The sequence below is a fragment of the Aethalodelphis obliquidens genome, unplaced genomic scaffold (genome assembly GCF_003676395.1).
Source record: "Aethalodelphis obliquidens isolate GAN/ISIS:26980383/991018 unplaced genomic scaffold, ASM367639v1 scaffold4, whole genome shotgun sequence".
NCBI classification, from domain to species: Eukaryota; Metazoa; Chordata; class Mammalia; order Artiodactyla; family Delphinidae; genus Aethalodelphis; species Aethalodelphis obliquidens.
The window spans coordinates 58301069-58316310 of NW_020837948.1; the positions used below are offsets into that span (position 1 = coordinate 58301069).

Sequence of the window (15242 nt, forward strand, 5' to 3'; positions counted from 1 at the left end):
TTGTGATTGGTCTGTTTATATTTTCTATTTCTTCCTGGTTCAGTCTCTGAAGGTTGTACTTTTCAAAGAATTTGTCCATTTCTTCCAGATTGTCCATTTTATTGGCATATAGTTGCTTGTAGTAATCTCTCACGATCCTTTGTATTTCTGCAGTGTCAGTTGTTACTTCTCCTTTTTCATTTCTAATTCTATTGATTTGAGTCTTCTCCCTTTTTTTCTTAATGAGTCTGGCTAATGGATTATCAGTTTTGTTTATCAATTTTGTTTATCTTCTCAAAGAGCCAGCTTTTAGTTTTATTGATCTTTGCTATTGTTTCCTTCATTTCTTTTTCTTTTATTTCTGATCTGATCTTTATGATTTCTTTCCTTCTGCTAACTTTGGGGGTTTTTTTTGGTTCTTCTTTCTCTAATTGCTTTAGGTTTAAGGGTAGGTTGTTTATTTGAGATGTTTCTTGTTTCTTCAGGTAGGATTGTATTGCTATAAACTTCCCTCTTAGAACTGCGTTTGCTGCATCCCATAGGTTTTGGGTTGTAATGTTTTCATTGTCATTTGTTTCTAGGTATTTTTGATTTCCTCTTTGATTTCTTCAGTGATCTCTTGATTATTAAGTAGTGTATTGTGTAGCCTCCATGTGTTTGTATTTTTTACAGATTTTTTCCTGTACTTGGTATCTAGTCTCATAGCGTTGTGATCGGAAAAGATACTTGATACGATTTCAATTTTCTTAAATTTACCGGGGCTTGATTTGTGACCCAAGATATGATCTGTCCTAGAGAATGTTCCATGAGCACTTGAGAAGAAAGTGTATTCTGTTGTTTTTGGTTGGAATGTCCTATAAATATCAATTAAGTCCATCTTGTTTAATGTATCATTTAAAGCTTGTGTGTCCTTATTTATTTTCATTTTGGATGATCTTTCCACTGGTGAAAGTGGGCTGTTAAAGTCCCCTACTATGATTGTGTTACTGTCGATTTCCCCTTTTATGGCTGTTAGCATTTGCCTTATGTGTTGAGGTGCTCCTATGTTGGGTGCATAAATATTTACAACTGTTATATCTTCTTCTTGGATTGATCCCTTGATCATTATGTAGTGTCCTTCTTTGTCTCTTGTAATAGTCTTTATTTTAAAGTCTATTTTGTCTGATATGAGAATTGCTACTCCAGCTTTCTTTTGATTTCCATTTACATGGAATATCTTTTCCCATCCCCTCTCTTTCAGTCTGTATGTGTCCCTAGGTCTGAAGTAGGTCTCTTGTAGACAGCATACATACAGGTCTTGTGTTTCGTATCCATTCAGCCAGTCTGTGTCTTTTGGTTGAAGCATTTAATCCATTTACATTTAAGGTAGTTATCAATATGTATTAACATGTTTTAAAATATATCCTCTAGGTATACAGAAGAGAAGTAGAAGAAAACGGGATTGTTTTGGATCCTTTGAAAGCTACCCACGCAGTTAAAGGTGTTACAGGACATGAGGTCTGCAATTACTTCTGGAATGTTGATGTTCGCAATGATTGGGAAAGTAAGCTGCCATTATTCGTATATTTTGATAAAATTATTAGTTTGAATTTAATACCAAATCTAACCTGGCTTTCTACATCTGATCTATGGTTTACAAAGTCAATATAGAAAATATCTGGAGAATCGTATAGGGAACTGATAATACCTTACATTTAACTGGAGCTTTTCACTGTACAGAATGCTTCTCAGTAAGGTATAGCATTTGATCTATTACCTCAATAATCCTGTGTGATAGGTAGGTGATAAAGTAAAATTCAGATAGCTCAAGTGACTTGTCATAGATCACAGAACTAATTATTGGAAAAGCCAGGACTGAAATAAAAGGTTTCTGTTGTATCATCTTCTCTTTTCCTAGACTGTTTTGTTTCTATCATAAATTGTAGATGAATCCTGCTGTGGTTTGTTTAGAGTTATTTGATCCCCTCAGGCATCAAATTTCATAAATATGGGTACTTCTGAACAACATGTTTATCAATGGCAGTTTGACACTCTCACAAACATAGTCACCTAAACCTAAATAGAACAGCTTATTCAGCTTCAATAAATTAAGGATTATAGGGAGGGGAGGGGTCATAGTGTTAGGGAATAATTTGTGCCCTAGTAATGAAATGGTGATTAGAATTGCTTTCTTGCGATGGAAGCTAATGAGATTTCCTGGTGATTAGGTCTCACAGCCACCACCTGTAGCCCTAATACTAAACCGCTTTCCATTTGGACTTAGCCTATGTAGGGCAGGATCCTGTTCATTTTACTATAATGTCCATTCATAATTGACTTTCTCAATAATCACATTCTGGGAAAAGGTAATATATCTTTTTTGACTGCTAACATTTTTTCTTCATTGCAGCAACTATAGAAAACTTTCATGTGGTGGAAACATTAGCTGATAATGCAATCATCATTTATCAAACGCACAAGGTAAATATCTTTTCATCCCAAAAGGATTCCAGCGTAGTTCAAACAGAGACATATAAATTCTCTAAAGTAAAATTTGCGAGGAAATTAAGTGCCACAAAAGATTTAAAGACTTTATTAATAATTCATGAATTTCATGTATTTGAAAGGTAATTTCAGTTCATTTAAAGCAGAAATGGGTGAAAATAAGAACCTGAGAAATATCCAGAAACAGTGTGTTTGACAAAGATGTACAGTTAGTTCCGCAAACTTTTAAGTCTGAACAAGAAAGTACGAAAATCCACTTAAATGTTTTTCTAGCATCTAGTCTCTAGAGGAGATAGATGAATTACCAAATATGAAAGTGAATCAGTTTCCTGTGAGAATAATAAGGAAATGCAAAGTATGTTATTAGTCTATGTTAAGACTCAGAAGTAAAGGTGATCTAAGTAGATTATCTGACATCAAGGGAGAATTGCTGAGCATCAGCTATTGAGAGGATGGTCATATACCAGAGCACAAAGAAACATTGTCATTTAAATGTTGCCTTTCACTTCACTTCTTCCTCTGTTAATGTAGATATTTAAATTATAGAATATTTATCTTATTCTGCTCTGTTTCCTTTCTGAAAATTGCCAAATATTATATTGAATAAACAATAATAAAATAAATTAAAAATTTGTAGAGATCTACCAAAAACAATATTGTATGTTATATAAGAAACATGATAATTCAGTAAGTACTTCATTTTTCTTTTTTAAAATAATTTTTAACTGAACTGAATATTTGAAAATATTTTAGGTTTGCTGTGTATATCTTGAGCTCAGTCTTGTCATCTGAGCCATCTTATATTTAATGACTGTGACCTAGGCTTCCTTTTACATGACAGCTACTCAAGAAATGTATAACAATGAAGATTCTGTTTCAACCTACTGATTTAGGGGGGTCAAAAGTGAAGTCTAAAATTTAGTAGACTTTAAAATATTAGTTGTCCTGTAATTTGCAATGAAAATAAATGACCAGTCATTTAGAATCAGAAGACTCTTATTCTGTGAAGATAATTGATCCTGGAAAATGGTCTGCTGAAAGTACTTCACTTGGTAAATAGTAGATGGAGGGGAGGAATATATAGATTATATTAGGATTATTTCTGGAAAAATAATACTAAAAATTATTAAAATAATGTACTTTATATGTAACAAAATTTAAGTTACAGTTGTAATTATTTGAATAAATGACTTGTCCTGGCATAATTTTTTCAACAAAATCCAATAACTATTCAACACCTTTCTCTTTAAATTTGGCTTCTTTTATAATATGGTCTTAAAAAGGGCTTCTCATCTCTTGATATTTGTCATTCTCACTCTTTAAATTTCTGTCTTATCATCATCCTTGTGGATTTGTATCCATTAGTTCTAATATGGCCACATTTTCATTTATTACTGGCTTCACATACATTTGCCCAGCACTACTTTCATCAACTTAATGAAACTTTGTATCTTTAAAAGATGAACCATTTCACTTTGCAAATGCTTTGTGTTGTATTGACACTGAGTTGTTGGCGATTTATTAAATTCAGCAATCGGGAAAGACCCTGTGCATATTTTCTCTCATTTAAAAGTACATAGTCCCAGTTTTCAGAGACCTAGTTTCCATGTCATTCCAACAGTATGAAGTTGGAAGATTAAATTACTGGTTTGCAATTCTTTAAATATGATTATGATATCAAAGGAGCATGCTCTTTCCCTAATATACTTGCTTTTAAAATCTTTGCTCTGAACAGTTGAAACAGAGGTTTAATACTATACTTAAAAGTGGGGCTTCCCTGGTGGCACAGTGGTTGAGAATCTGCCTGCTAATGCAGGGGACACGGGTTCGAGCCCTGGTCTGGGAGGATCCCACATGCCGCGGAGCAACTAGGCCCGTGAGCCACAACTACTGAGCTGCGCGTCTGGAGCCTGTGCTCCGCAACAAGAGAGGCCGCGATAGTGAGAGGCCCGCGCACCATGATGAAGAGTGGCCCCCGCTTGCCACAACTAGAGAAAGCCCTCGCACAGAAACAAAGACCCAACACAACAAAAATAAATAAATTACTAAACTCCTACCCCAGACATCTTCTTTTTTAAAAAAAAAAAAAAAAAGTGGACTAATGGGGCTTTCCTGGTGGCACAATGGTTAAGAATCCGCCTGCCAATATAGGGGACACGGGTTTGAGCCCTGGTCTGGGAAGATCCCACATGCTGCGGAGCAACTAAGCTCATGGGCCACAACTACTGAGCCTGTGCTCTAGAGCCTGCATGCCACAACTACTGAAGCCTGTGTGCCTAGAGCCCGTGCTCTGCAACAAGAGAAGCCACAACAATGAGAAGCCTGATCACTGCTACAAAGAGTAGCCCCCGGTCACCGCAACTAGAGAAAGCCCATGCACAGCAACGAAGACCCAACATAGCCAAAAATGAAAACTATAAAAAAAAAAAAGTGGACTAATGGCTGTGGGAGGGGCTAATGCGGAGTGATTGCTTAATGGGTACAGAGTTTCTGTTGGGAGTGATGACACATTTAGAACTAGATAGTGGTGTTATTTACATAACATTGTGAATATAGTTAAGGCCACTGAATTGTACACTTAAAAATTATTTATATCGGGCTTCCTTGGTGGTGCAGTGGTTGAGAGTCCGCCTGCCAATGCAGGGGACACGGGTTCACGCCCCGGTCCAGGAAGATCCCACTTGCCGCGGAGCGGCTGGGCCCGTGAGCCATGGCCTCTGAGCCTGCGCGTCCGGAGCCTGTGCTCCGCAACGGGAGAGGCCACAACAGTGAGAGGCCCGCATACCGCAAAAAAAAAAAAAAAAAAAAAAATATCATTTTATGTTACATATATATTACCAAATTTAAAAAGAAGGAAAAATAGGGTCTTCCTTGGTGGTCCAGTTGTTAAGACTCCTCACTCCCAATGCAGGGAGGCTGGGGTTGGATCCCTGGTTGGGGAACTAATCCCACATGCCTGCGTGCCACAACTAAGACCTGGAGCAGCCAAATAAATAAATAAACATTTAAAAAAGAAAAAAAAAAAGAAATAGCAGAACATTATTCCTTTGGTATGTTCTTCAAAGCCTTTAACTCAGTGTTCATAATCAATCCTTTGGTGGGTGCTTTCCATTTAAAATTTGACAGATGTTACCTTAAAGGCATTTATTAGTTTTACACTTGTTTCTTTGTTAGTTCCATATTATATATGAATAAAAAGGTGTTCAAATTTTGGGGACTTCCCTGGCGGTCCAGTGGTTTAAGACTCCGAGCTTCTGCTGCAGGGGGTGCGGGTTCAATTCCTGGTCAGGGAACTAAGATCCTGCATGCCACGTGGTGCGGCCAAAAAAAAAAAAGTTCAAATTTTCAAAAGATTTGTACTTCTTCCACAGAGAGTGTGGCCTGCTTCTCAGCGGGATGTATTATATCTTTCTGCCATTCGAAAGATACCAGCCTTGACTGAAAATGACCCGGAAACTTGGATAGTTTGTAATTTTTCTGTGGATCACAACAGTGCTCCTGTAAGTACATTGTATAAATGTGTATAATTGTACAATACAAAGCTAAATATACAACACAGGGCAAAAATGATAAACGCATACCACACATACAGAGATAATTGATTGGAAAATGCTTCTTAAATTTTTGTTTATTAAAGTTGGCTTCTTGGAAGAGTATAGCCACTGTTATCTGAGGGCAACAGTCATGGCCATGAGCATCCCAGCAGGGTTGTTTTCCTTTCCTCTTGAGGTTAGATGAGACAGCTGAATGGGTAGTATAGGTAGGCTACTTCTCACACTTGTCTCTCAAGCCATGATCAACTACTGGCAAAATCTCTGTGGTTTCTACCTCGGTTTAGCTCCTTTTACTACTTAAGAGGGGGGAAAACCATTCCTGGTGTCGTATCAGCTTGGCATGTATTCTTAATTAGTGCTTATGAGATTTTGTGGGAGATGTAGATGAGTTATGGTTTTGGTTAATCTAATGTAGAATTAGACCAGAAGAGGTTACAAAATACTGGGTATCTTCTACACTGGTGTTTTGTTTTTACTTTTTGTTTTGGCAGCTAAACAATCGATGTGTCCGTGCCAAAATAAATATTGCTATGATTTGTCAAACCTTGGTAAGCCCGCCAGAGGGAAACCAGGAGATTAGCAGGGACAACATTCTATGCAAGATTACATATGTAGCTAATGGTATGTATTTTGGTTTTGTTTTTGCTACTTGGGAATGTGGATGTTTTTATTGTGATCTACATGATAACTGACAGTTTGGAAAAATACCATTTATAAATGTCTTTTTAGTTTTTATCCTTTAGATTTAGTAATTTTTAATTTGGAGAGATGTATATCAAAATTATCAGGAATCTTTCAAAATATACATGTCTGAATAACTGCTGTATCAGAATTTCTGAAGCTGGGGCTGGATAGGTAAATTTTTAAACTTCATCTTTAGATCACTATTACATATTATTGGTTTTAAGAACTGTTTTACTAGATATTTGCCTAATAGAATAGGTGTAATTAGGAAAATAAGCAACAGTGAGAAAGAAAATTAATACTTCTTTTTTTTCCCAAATTTTCGAAGACCATTTAGTGATTTAGAAAAATGTTTACAAAATAATGTTAAGTGGGGTGAGAAAAAGCATATAAAATACCATTTCAGTAATTTTTAAAAGAAGAAAAGAATATATATGTGAAAAGTTGGAAAGAAATACAACAAAATGTTAATATTGAATTGTTGCTTGGTGGTTGGATTACTGGAAATAGTTTTCTTCTTTTTTACTTTATCATTTTGGTTTTTTTGTGTGTGTTTTTGTTTTTAATTGAAATAATAGTTGATATAAAATATTATGTTTCAGGTGAACAGTTCTTTTTCTTGTTGTCAGGCTTTTTAGTTTTCTGAATCTTTGCTCCCTGCTTCTTTCTTAGTTGCTAGTGACTTATTTCACATCGGCCTACTGCTGTACAGCCCTGTTTATCACTTGTTATGGTTCCTTGCTACACCTATTTCCTACCTGCAGTAGTTACTGGAGTCCCTCTAATCAAACCTTCAAACCTTCTTTATACAGGGCCATCACAGCTAGTATGTTTAAAGAGACAACTATGCCTGAGCAAGTTACTATTTGATTATAGTAGAGTTCATTGAATAAATCTGCCTTAAGTAACCTAAAGTGTTGCTATACTAATATTTACTTATAATTTAGGGAACCAAGAACATTTTAGAACAGTAATAAATGCTTTCTTATTTGTTATCTGTTCTCATCTGGTGGTTAGTACAGTACTAAGTACTGAGTGGTCAAGACTTGTAAGAGATGCTTTTTCCATGTGAGGAATTTTTTAAAAACAAAGGAACAAAATGAGTGCTTTACGTGTTTTTGGAGAATTATCTTAACAGTTTTCATTTTCCTTTGTCTCACAGTAAACCCTGGAGGATGGGCACCAGCCTCAGTGTTAAGGGCAGTGGCAAAACGAGAGTATCCAAAGTTTCTAAAACGTTTTACTTCTTACGTACAAGAAAAAACTGCAGGAAAACCTATTTTGTTCTAGTATTAACAGGTACTGGAAAATATATGTTATTCTTTTTTTTAAACTTTATAGACTAATATGGCTCCGCAGACATTACAAGTTAGTTTTTGAAAGTAGTTTCTTTTACATGATGTTTCCAGATGTGAAGAGTTGTAGTTTTTATAGCCTTTAAAACTTAATTTTTCATTATTTTTTCTGTTTATGTTAGATAATGTCTGCTTAATTGAAGGAAATTTTAATATTATAGAACTATAAAATTTCAGAAGTACAAATCCTCTATGTTTCTCCCTTCCCATAAATTAGTGTTACGTTTGTTGTATATTCTTCCAGACTTGTACATATGTATTGACATATATCTAAAAATTTTTTTTCAAAGCATTATCTTGCAGCTTGCTTTTTCTACTTAATATATCTTGACTGTTAGTCCATATAAAGATATGAGACATACAAAACCATCTCATTCTTTTAACATCTGTTGTATAAATGTTGCAGAATTTATTAACCACTGTCCCATGTTAATGTCTGGTTGGTTCCATATTTCTACTGTCAAATAATGCTGCACTGACTGTCTTTGTGCAAGGAGCTGAACTCTTTAATTTTTCTTAAATGAGTGACATGTTAACATGGTTCAGAAGTCAAAAGTATGAAAAGATACACAGTAAAATTCATCCCCCGTCCCCTGCTCACCCAGTTCTGCAGCACCACACTTGCCCCCCCACACACACACACAAGTGTATAGCTGCTGTGAGTATGTTCTTGTGTCTTTCCAGAGATGTTTCATTTTCACCTGAATAAGCAAATACAAGTGTATTCCTCACACACATACACTTATTGTTATTGAAAGAAATTGCATACTCTACTCAGGGTTCTGCATCTTGCTTCTGCATATGCTTTATCTTGAAGATCTTTCCATATTGGTGCAGAGCTGCTTTATTCTTTGTTTATGGCTATGTAGAATCCCATTTGTGTGGATGTACACAATTTATCTAACCAATTCTCCATTTGTAGATGTTAAAGTTGTTTCTAATTTTTGCTAGAGCACACAGTATTGCAGTCATATCCATGTCATTTTGTATGTGGGTAAATTACTAGATGTGACACTGCTGGTACTTCCGGGGGGCTTGTGCATCTGTAATTTAGATATTGGCCTCTGTAGAGGTCGTATTAATTTACCATCTCACCAGCAATAACATGTTGGAGTGCCTGTTTCTCTGACCCTCTCACACAATGTATGAAATAAAACTTTCTGATTTTTTTCCAACTTGATAGGTGAAAAATACTCTCCCAGTGTAGTTTAAATTGTGGTCCTCTTGGGAGTTCCCTCGTGGCCTAGTGGTTAGGATTCCAGAATCCCTGGTCGGGGAACTGAGATTCCACAAGCCACGTGGCATGGCCAAAAAATAACTGTCATAGTCCTCGTTACAAATGAATTTGAGCATCTTTTCATCCATTTGAGAACCATTTGTATAATTCAATTTCTGTGAAACTCTCTGAGTGTTAACATTTAAATTTGTAATAGATATTACCAAAGTATAATTCACAAGCAGTAAGTACTTATGACCGTCCTCTCATGCTCACCTACATTGACTGTTAAATCATTTGCTGAGAAATTTATATTCTTGAGTCAATTTCTTTAGATAAAAATAATATAGTTAATAACCATATACAGTTGACTCATGAGCGTCGTGGGGGTCAGGAGCGCTGGCCCCCTGCACAGATGAAAATCGAGTATGACTTACAGTCCGCCCTCCATGTCCTAGGTGCCTCTGCATCGAGGATTCAACCAACCCCAGATCGTGTAGTACTGAAAAGAATTTGCATGTAGTTGGATGTGCGCAGTTCAAAGCCATGTTGTTCAAGGGTCAACTGTAGTGACTATACTTTTAATTAAGTCTAGTTTCTGATAATGTTTATAGTGTGCTATTTCTTAAAAAAACAAAAAACAAGAACTCAAAGCCTAAATTTATTTTCAGACACTAACACAAGGGTTAGTGCATTGATGTCCCAGATATGTAGCTTTTCCCAGGAAAACAGGTTACATGAAAATGTTAAACAGGTTCTAGTCTTACTTCTCTGAATGGTTAGTGTTTGGGACAAAGCCTGACCTTTGAGGGATTCTCTTAAAGCATAAATGCACTGCCAAAATGCACTGCTTTTAGGATATCTTGTACTTCAGAATTGTTGTGGCTCGATCTGGACACATAACTTCTTATTGATTCTGTCACTGCATTGTATTTAATCAAATACACTGAAAACGTGATGCCACATGATGGCAGCAGGCTTGTCACCTTACTTAGCTGTGTGTCTCTCCCCACAGCCTTAAGATTTCTAGAGTTGCTGTTTGCTCGAACCAAGACCAAGCTTGCAGCTGTATCTGTTTTCCCTCTTCACCTTTACCTTCAGCCTTGCAGAGAAGGGTAGAAAATATAACTGGGTATTAAGCAAAAGAAATCAGAATGCAGTTATATAATAAAACATGCTCTCAACTATGTTTGAGAAGAATAATTTTGAAAATATTTGCAAAATACATGCTAACATGTCCACAGCATTTGCCTCTAAACTGTTGGATTTGGGGCATTGTTTTATTGACTGACTGTGTGTGCGCCCACGAGTGTACACATTCTTCTTTTGTGGACCTAGAGGGAAGGGCTCGAAATCCTTGGAAAAGAATTCATATTAGGGGAAGGAGATGGTACCATTGTTTGTGGACATGTGTGTGTGTGTGTGTAAAGATAGAACTGGAAAGACTCACTGGCCAAAACTTAGCTCTGGCCTTTGAGTCCAGATTGAGCTTCTTTCTGGCAGAGAACCAAATTTTCATTTACCTAAAATAAATCTTCATTTACCTAAAGTAATAATTGTTTCATAATAATTTTGGAAGATGTATGTATGAAGTGGATCCTAGCATTGAAACCTTAGGAAAGCTAACATTCTTAATTTTGGTGATGGAGAAATAGTAACTTTCAATAGTGTGTATCATCTTTAGAGAAATTCCATAAAGAGTTAATGAGGCCCAAAGATATTTAAAACTTAGTCAAAACTCTTAAACTCATTTGACACAGTATTTCTTAAGATAAGGCAGACCTCTTTCCCATAGCCTAAATAAATTTTTTTAATTCTTGATAAATGATATTGTATAGCATAGTTTTTATTGAACACTAAGAAGAAGGAAATTCCAGTTTATGGGCTACGGATCCAGAAACCTCTACTTGATTCCCTCTTTGCTTCTTGTAGCACATTGCCCTTTTTAATTTTTTCTAACTTTCAGAACATTTCTTATACCTTCTGTTCCTTTCTGATGATAAATTTCAAATATATAAAGTTAATAATTTTATATTCTTAAAGGTGAAAAATCCTTAAAATATAAACTTTGATAAAGATTCTGTGCATTACATGAGTTCAGAAGGTAGGAGGAGTCTGTTCTGTTAGTCCTGCAGCTGTTAGTAAATAATACAGTGCTGAATGTTTTACTTGTCATTTTCTTTCCTACAGTGACTGAAACAAGGCTGTGTGACATTCCATGTTGGAGGAAAAAAATTAAAAAACAAAATTGAATGCTCTAAGCTGGAACATAGGATCTATAGCCTTGTCTATGGCCCAACACCTTGGCCTTGTGTACAAAAATGAAGAAATACTGCAATAGCAAAGCTGAACATCTTAACACTAGCTGTCTTCTGCTAGATCTCCTCGCTCAGCATATAACTATAAATACATGTAAAATTACATGTATATGGCTATATTTTTATTTGCTTGCTCCTAGAAGAGAAAAAAAAATCAACTTTGAATCACAACTAGGAATCGATGCTTTAATTTTTGGAAACTTTTTCAGAATTTTTAATTTACTGTGGTTTGGCCTAAGATCCTCAGTTGTACCAGGCTTTGTGCACAAGAGAAAAGCACAAAAGTTGGACGCACATGGGGCATGTGCTTTCTGTGCACCAAATTTCTGGATGGGGTTCTTTTTATAGGCCTACAGTCAAATCTGTGTCCAGAATTTTTTGACATTTTTGCTTTGTATAATCATAGAATTCATTGCTGCTGATTTCTATAATAATTCATGTTGTCATGTAAAGTGTCTCTTAATAACTGAGGGCTGTCAATAACTTGTGATTTCGCCTTTTCTATAGTCTTACTCCCATGAAGAACTTTGGTTCTGATGGAGAAAGAGTGAAAAGCTTTATTTTTTTCTCCAGATATCTTTATATTTCTATTGTATTTTTAGTTGTGTACTGTGTGCTACAGATTTTTTTCAGTTTGTTACAAACACAATTTGGTAATTTCTAAATTGGTTCTGCCTGCCTCCAAACAGAAACATCTGTACAACCTTATAGGCATAAACTACTTTCTGGTAAAACGGTCAGAATAAAATGAGCTCATGTTTTCCTGAAATTGGTGAGAGGATATACGGTATTACATGTTCCAGCAAATCTCACTGTTTGAGTTTGGCATTTGATTCTATATTTCTAGTATTCAGTAACATGTGTTTGTTCTTCTAATTTGGGTCAGTTTAAAAGATAACGTTGCAAGATATGCGTAGAAAATGTGGGCACCGCTCCTGTTTGCCTCTTGATCAGAAACTTCAACAGGGCAGTAAAGAAGACCATGTGATTCAAACTGAAATTCTTTCTTTAGTTGCTGTAAGAAGTTAAACGTAAAATACCTTTTTTAGTTTTAGGCCCCTTTGAAAAACCCTGAAACATGGAGCAGAGGCAGGGAATGGTACTCATTGAAGTAGAAATGACTGCCCACTTCAGAATCTTCACTGTATTTATACACAAATGTGCTTACGTAAATCAGAGGCATTTTGTAGATGCTTTGCTGACTTGTTCATCTCTATAGAAACACAGAAACCAGACCCATTTTGTAAAGCAGGAAATCATGTCACGTGGAACATGTCCTGTATATATTTCCTACATGGTAATGGAGTCTTAATGATAAATGCAAGGTGATAATTTAATGATGGGATTAGTCTGATCACTTAATATACACAATCCTGGAAGTGAATTACTTGCATCAGATAAAGTGGTATTTATTAGTCTGTACAGAGAGGAAAATACATATAAAACATACGCTTACATTACATGCACGCAGATTTCATGCTCCATAAATCTTTACTATTTTTTAATTTACCTTTCTCTAAATGATGTGCATGGAATATGCCTTATTACAGAAAAATACTATTCATAATTTGACTACAAGGAAAAAGTGCCTATATGGTGGTAATGCTAGTTAAGGCAAATAAGACAAATTATCTTATCAGTTTACTACATCACCAGTTAACATTTTATATTGTGATGTTTAAAAAAGAAAAGTTTATACCTCAAATGTGTATTTTATTTTACAATCAGTTACGGGATTGGGGTTGGGAGTATGGGAGGGTTGGGGAGGGAAGGTTTATTCACCATAGCCACTGATGGGAATCTTCAAAAACAATTCTATATGCCCACTATAAATGTTTCTCTGTTTGCCATTTCTGGTACTATCATGACTAAATTGGATAGCTTTATTTTACAAAGGTATGGAAAGTTTACAGAGCAGTGTCTAAACCTACATTAGTTGCATTTGCACTAAATGTTAATGATATACTTTTGCAATTCTGTAAATGATTACAGGAAAAATATTTGTATTAAAAAAGAGAAGAAAAGTAAAGGATACATTTTACCTTCAGGTAATTGCACTGGTACTTCACTAGGGTTAATCCTGCCCAACCAGATTTAGAAATGAGTTGGGGAATATGAAAGGAGTAAAAGAGATCAAAATTTGGAGAGGTACTAGCCCTTTAGACAGCATTCAGACCCTCTAGAATTATTTCCATAAGGCTAATTCCTACATATTGAATATACATGATGTTTTCTCATCCACAGTTATTTCCTACTTCTCTTCCCCAAGCAAAAAAAAAAATTATCATTTTACTCTCTCTTCTACTCAGTTACTCTTTTGTACTGTGATAGAAACATGAAAAATATTGGTGATGAGGGGTTTTGTCCCTGAGTGCCCACTGTACAGTTCAAGAGAGCACAGTATTTCACTTGTAATTCAGGGCTCCTGATTTTGAGGTGGAGGGTGTCATAGCAGCTCTTGATTTGGGTTCGCCACAGGGGTAGCCAGACCAAGGAAGAGGATGACTGGGAGGGATGTAGGAATACAAAAGAAGGAAAAGGAGGAATGGGGTTCCCGTTTGTTCAGTTTCATCAACTAATTTGTACTCCTATACAACATCAGTGTCAATTGCTATTGAGAAAATTTTAGTTGGGCTGAGCTGGTTCTCTTGTGAAATTGTGCTGATTATCTTTAAGCTTATCAGTTGTTTGTCCAGTTAAACACTTTCACCACTATTTGATCCAAGTTGTACAGACAGTGTATTTGGATTATTGTCATTGTTCATCTACAAACTCAAAACATAATCATTTTAAAGTACCTTGGGAGTGTGTAGAGTGTATTCTAAATAGCTTTATGATCCTGGTGATGTTTTTAAAAAATAATAAAGTTGGATCTTCCATGTTACAATCACAAAATTAAAACCAGTATTTAAAAGTGGAAAAGTATTAAAATATTATGGACAAATGTGCTTGCTTGATTGTTTTTCTTAACCCCCAGGTACTGCCCTACATAATTCTCTGAGTAGTTAAGAGCTTGAAATACTCCAGTTCAATGTTCTTCAAACTGTATGTTGTAACCCGGTTGGGCATCAAGAAAACTACTGAGTTGCAACCTAAAAAAATTTTAAGAAAGTAGAACAGAATGGAATAGATCAAATACATAGGATGTAATAAAGGTAAATATTTTGTGAACCTTTTTACATATATGTGTGTATGTATGTATGTATATGCATGTATTGTATATACACACACACAGACGTGTGTGTGTGTGTGTGTGTGTGTGTGTGTGTGTGTGTGTGTGTAGTAGGTTACAGTTTTAAATGATTTTTTTTTTTTTTTTTTACTATGGACCCTGGTCCAAAAGTTTGTTTTCAGTTGCTAGAGAGTGAAGCCATATGCAGCTGGGTGTTTCTAAAACCCAGCCAGTCATACACACATGAAAGTTAGCGTTTAACCATAAAAAAATCATATGCGTTTAACCATAAAAAAATCATCCCTCATTTATTTAAATAATATGGCCAGCTCCACTTGTTACACTCAGGGAATTTACACCCCAGAACCACGATGAGATGGGAAGTGTGGATTTGCAGTTCACTTGGTCGTTGGTTTCCTCCATATTGAAAGGCACTGAGCATATTTCTCTCCTGGTGTTCAAAGAGAAATACCATACAAA

General features: G+C 35.7%; 1 protein-coding gene across 3 annotated transcripts in view; it reads left to right on the forward strand.

The window, feature by feature from the left end:
• The window catches only part of CERT1 (ceramide transporter 1), a 128995-nt gene extending 114461 nt beyond the window's left edge, over nt 1–14534 (forward strand). For all 3 annotated transcript variants that reach the window (XM_027100810.1, XM_027100808.1, XM_027100809.1), the window contains 6 exons: nt 1390–1522; nt 2369–2439; nt 5835–5963; nt 6509–6638; nt 7864–8000; nt 11463–14534. In XM_027100810.1, the coding sequence (XP_026956611.1) occupies nt 1390–1522; nt 2369–2439; nt 5835–5963; nt 6509–6638; nt 7864–7991 (591 nt within the window). In that variant the 3' untranslated portion in view covers nt 7992–8000; nt 11463–14534. The remainder of the gene's footprint in view (nt 1–1389; nt 1523–2368; nt 2440–5834; nt 5964–6508; nt 6639–7863; nt 8001–11462) is intronic.
• Nucleotides 14535–15242: the final 708 nt, after the last annotated feature.